General features: G+C 41.3%; 1 protein-coding gene across 1 annotated transcript in view; it reads right to left on the reverse strand.

Moving 5' to 3' along the window:
* ppip5k1b (diphosphoinositol pentakisphosphate kinase 1b) overlaps window positions 1-3167 on the reverse strand; it is a gene marked incomplete at its 5' end in the record, with an annotated part of 53902 nt that overhangs the window by 22194 nt on the left and 28541 nt on the right. Inside the window, 4 exon segments of the mRNA XM_014021279.1 lie at window positions 651-756; window positions 1168-1308; window positions 2783-2899; window positions 2997-3104. Of these exon segments, the coding sequence (XP_013876733.1) occupies window positions 651-756; window positions 1168-1308; window positions 2783-2899; window positions 2997-3104 (472 nt within the window).

Raw genomic sequence — 3167 nt, forward strand, 5'->3', positions numbered from 1 at the left:
GCTAATCAGGAAGAAACCTCCAGCAGAACCAGGCTCAGGACAGGCGGCCATCTGCCTCGACCGACTGGGTATTATATAATAATAAATAATAATAATATTTAAACTTTTAATTCTGAATTGAACTGGGACATATTATCATAATTTTTGTTAAATATATTTCCAATTCCTTATTAGCAGAGAACTTAATGATTTAAGCCTGTAGCTTTCACTTCTTGTGTTTGGACTATTAATAAAGATAAACAAACGTACAACATGCTTGCTCTGTATTAATACGATCACCACATAGAATTTATGAGTGTCCTGCTGTTGGCTGTGAAAACCACCGCTCCCCACTGACCTCTCGCCTGCATAGTTTACAGTCTGATCCTGTTCAGCTCCTGCCAAGCTAAGCTGAGCTGGAAGCTATGCCAACATTGAAACGAGGAGGGGGAGGGGGGCGTGGTGATGGAAGGAAGGGGAGGGAAAGATCAGCACACGAGAAGAAACAAGGGAGGGGTTGAAAGAGATATGGAAAAGTTGAAGGGCGGTAAAACAAAAACCAAACACCAGAAGACTTTTGATGAGGAGCAGTATCAGCGATGACACTGGGTGTGTTGGCAGAAACACAAGAAACAAATAAACACAACAAACAAAGAGCGGGAGACGCTCACCTAAACCACTCGGTTTGATCTCAGGAGACTGGCGTGACGTAGAATGGAAGAGTCGATGGTGGATGCAGCTTTTGGTGGAATGATTGGGGGAGGACTCGGAGAGGACCTGAGGAGCATGAAGAATGAATGAAAACAAGACGGTTAATTTAATAATTTAAAAAACACACTTTCAATATTAGATAAAACAAAGAGATGCTGCCATAATCCTTCATTCGTGTGGGGGCGGCTGTGGAGCAGTGATAGGGCAGGCGACTTGAGACCAGTGAGTCACAGGTTTGATTCCCCACCATATCCACATGTTGTGGTGTCCTTGAGCAAGACACCTAATCCCCAGCTTCTCCCTAGGGGCCTAAGTAGCCGCCCGCTGCTCCACTTGAGTGCATCTCAAATGTGATGGGTCAAATGCAGAGCACAAATCTCATCCTTGTATGAGAACATGCATTCATGATAACACAAAGTACATTTACATTTAGACTTTAAAACTGAAACATTTTAACGTCAAAATACAGGGCGGTACCTCCATGGAGCCCGCCTTCCGGTTGCGGATCATAGGGAACTTTCTCTGGAAGTTCAAAGGCTCGGAGACATAAAGGGCGTCGTCTGTCTGGTCCTGGGAAAGGTCCTCCAAACTTCCCTGATTGGGCTTCTTGTCTTCATTCTGAAGAAAAAAAAATACTTTGACAAATCCCATCCCTGCAATTAACTGAAATAAACTTAACAAGATCAAACTAAAACTTATGAATAGGGATGAACGATATATCTGCATTAACATCGGTATCAAACACTTTTTTAGAATATCGCATTGGTCCAATAAGCAAAACTGGGATGATGTTAATGTCCAATATTGATTTCCCAATTTTAGCTTCATGTTTCTGTTTTGGGAGGAGAAATATTTGGTCGAATGGTATCTATTTGATCATGATAGTGTTAGTGACGCTGCACAGCCAGGAATAACTGAATTTTTGTATTTTGTAAAACGTAAAGTTTCATCACATGCATGCAAACTCATATTTAGTTTTAAACTAACATAAAGTTCAGACAACAAACTGTTAAAATATAACTTTGGTCCAAAACAGAAGAGAAAGAATATTTTGGTCATTTCTGTTCAATTCAACGTTTCATTTAAAATTCAGGAGACAGCTCAGTCTGGGTCTGACACGTGTTCTGGTTCCAGGATCATTCAGGACACGAGGCTCTTTGCTACAGCCTAGGCTCCCTTCTGCTCCTGTTCAAAGAGTTAAACAACTTTCATTGAAGGGCTCGCTGTTCCAACCCCTGACTCGCTGCAGGGGCTTTTATACCTGAACACGGGGACTGTAATGTAAGCATGTAGTAAGCAACATAAGCATGCATTGTTTTAACAAACAGGAAAGTTAACTTTCAGTAGCCACCGTTCAACCCATAGGACAGCACCAAGACAAACTAAATTTGCTTGAAAAAGTCAAAATTTGCACAGACATATAATAATACCCTTAAGGTCCAACTTAGACAGTTTATCTGCCAAAAAAATAGCTTTTGGGTTTAGTTACTCTTTAAAAAAGGAATGCTGAGTTTTTATTTCACAGTATTACAACGAAATGAACCAATTAATGTTTTTTTACCTGTAAAAAAGGTTTTGTTTTGTTGTTGAAAGTGGTTATGGAGGACCTACATAGCTCATCTGAGCTTTCTGCCTCTCATCCTCGGCTGGGGTCTGAGCGCCAAACCTGTCCTTTGTATCAATCTTAGCTGTTCAATCATGTCAATAAATCAGTCTAATTTCACTTTGTCTTCGTCTGAGTCTTTCCAGGTTGAATTTATTTTAGATAAAATAAATCCACTGCACTAATAATAAGTTATATGAAGGGAATTCTTAAAATAAAAGAACTTCCCTTCATGGTTTTCGAGCACTTTATTCCTTCCAGTAACAGATCTGAACACAGTGGATGATCCTAAGTGATAGCATCGCGCACAGAACTGTTTATAACAGTGAGTGTTGTTCATATTCTCTTAAAACTTTAACTTAATGATTATAAAATTTTTGAGTCAACTTTGAGGTAACTGTATACAATAAGGCACAGCATAAAATTTATAGAGAATAACTACCAAAAATAATATTTACTGCAACATAAAACTGAAACAGGTTCACCCACCTCTGATGAGGCAGGGCGGAAGCCGAAGCCGAGAGGCACGTTCTCTTCATCTTCACACCCTTTGACTCCTGGACTGAAGTGAAGCTCTACGTGGAAACGCTCCTCTGAGGTGGGGTCCTTCGCACCACATGCACACAAACACACAACAGAGTGCCCATGAAGGAACCGAGAACCCTGCAGGAGCGCTGAGTGGTGCAGCACTCAGGAGGCTGACCTTATCGTTGTCTTCATACAGCATGATGACGATCTGAGTCATGTAGTTCAGCTCAGTCACAGCACTCAGGTAATCCATGGCTTGTTTCCACTGCTGGTCCTTCTCCTCCTGACACACACACACACACACACACACACACACACACACACACACACACACACACACACACAC

The sequence above is a fragment of the Austrofundulus limnaeus genome, unplaced genomic scaffold, assembly GCF_001266775.1.
Source record: "Austrofundulus limnaeus strain Quisiro unplaced genomic scaffold, Austrofundulus_limnaeus-1.0 Scaffold285, whole genome shotgun sequence".
In the NCBI taxonomy this organism is placed as follows: domain Eukaryota; kingdom Metazoa; phylum Chordata; class Actinopteri; order Cyprinodontiformes; family Rivulidae; genus Austrofundulus; species Austrofundulus limnaeus.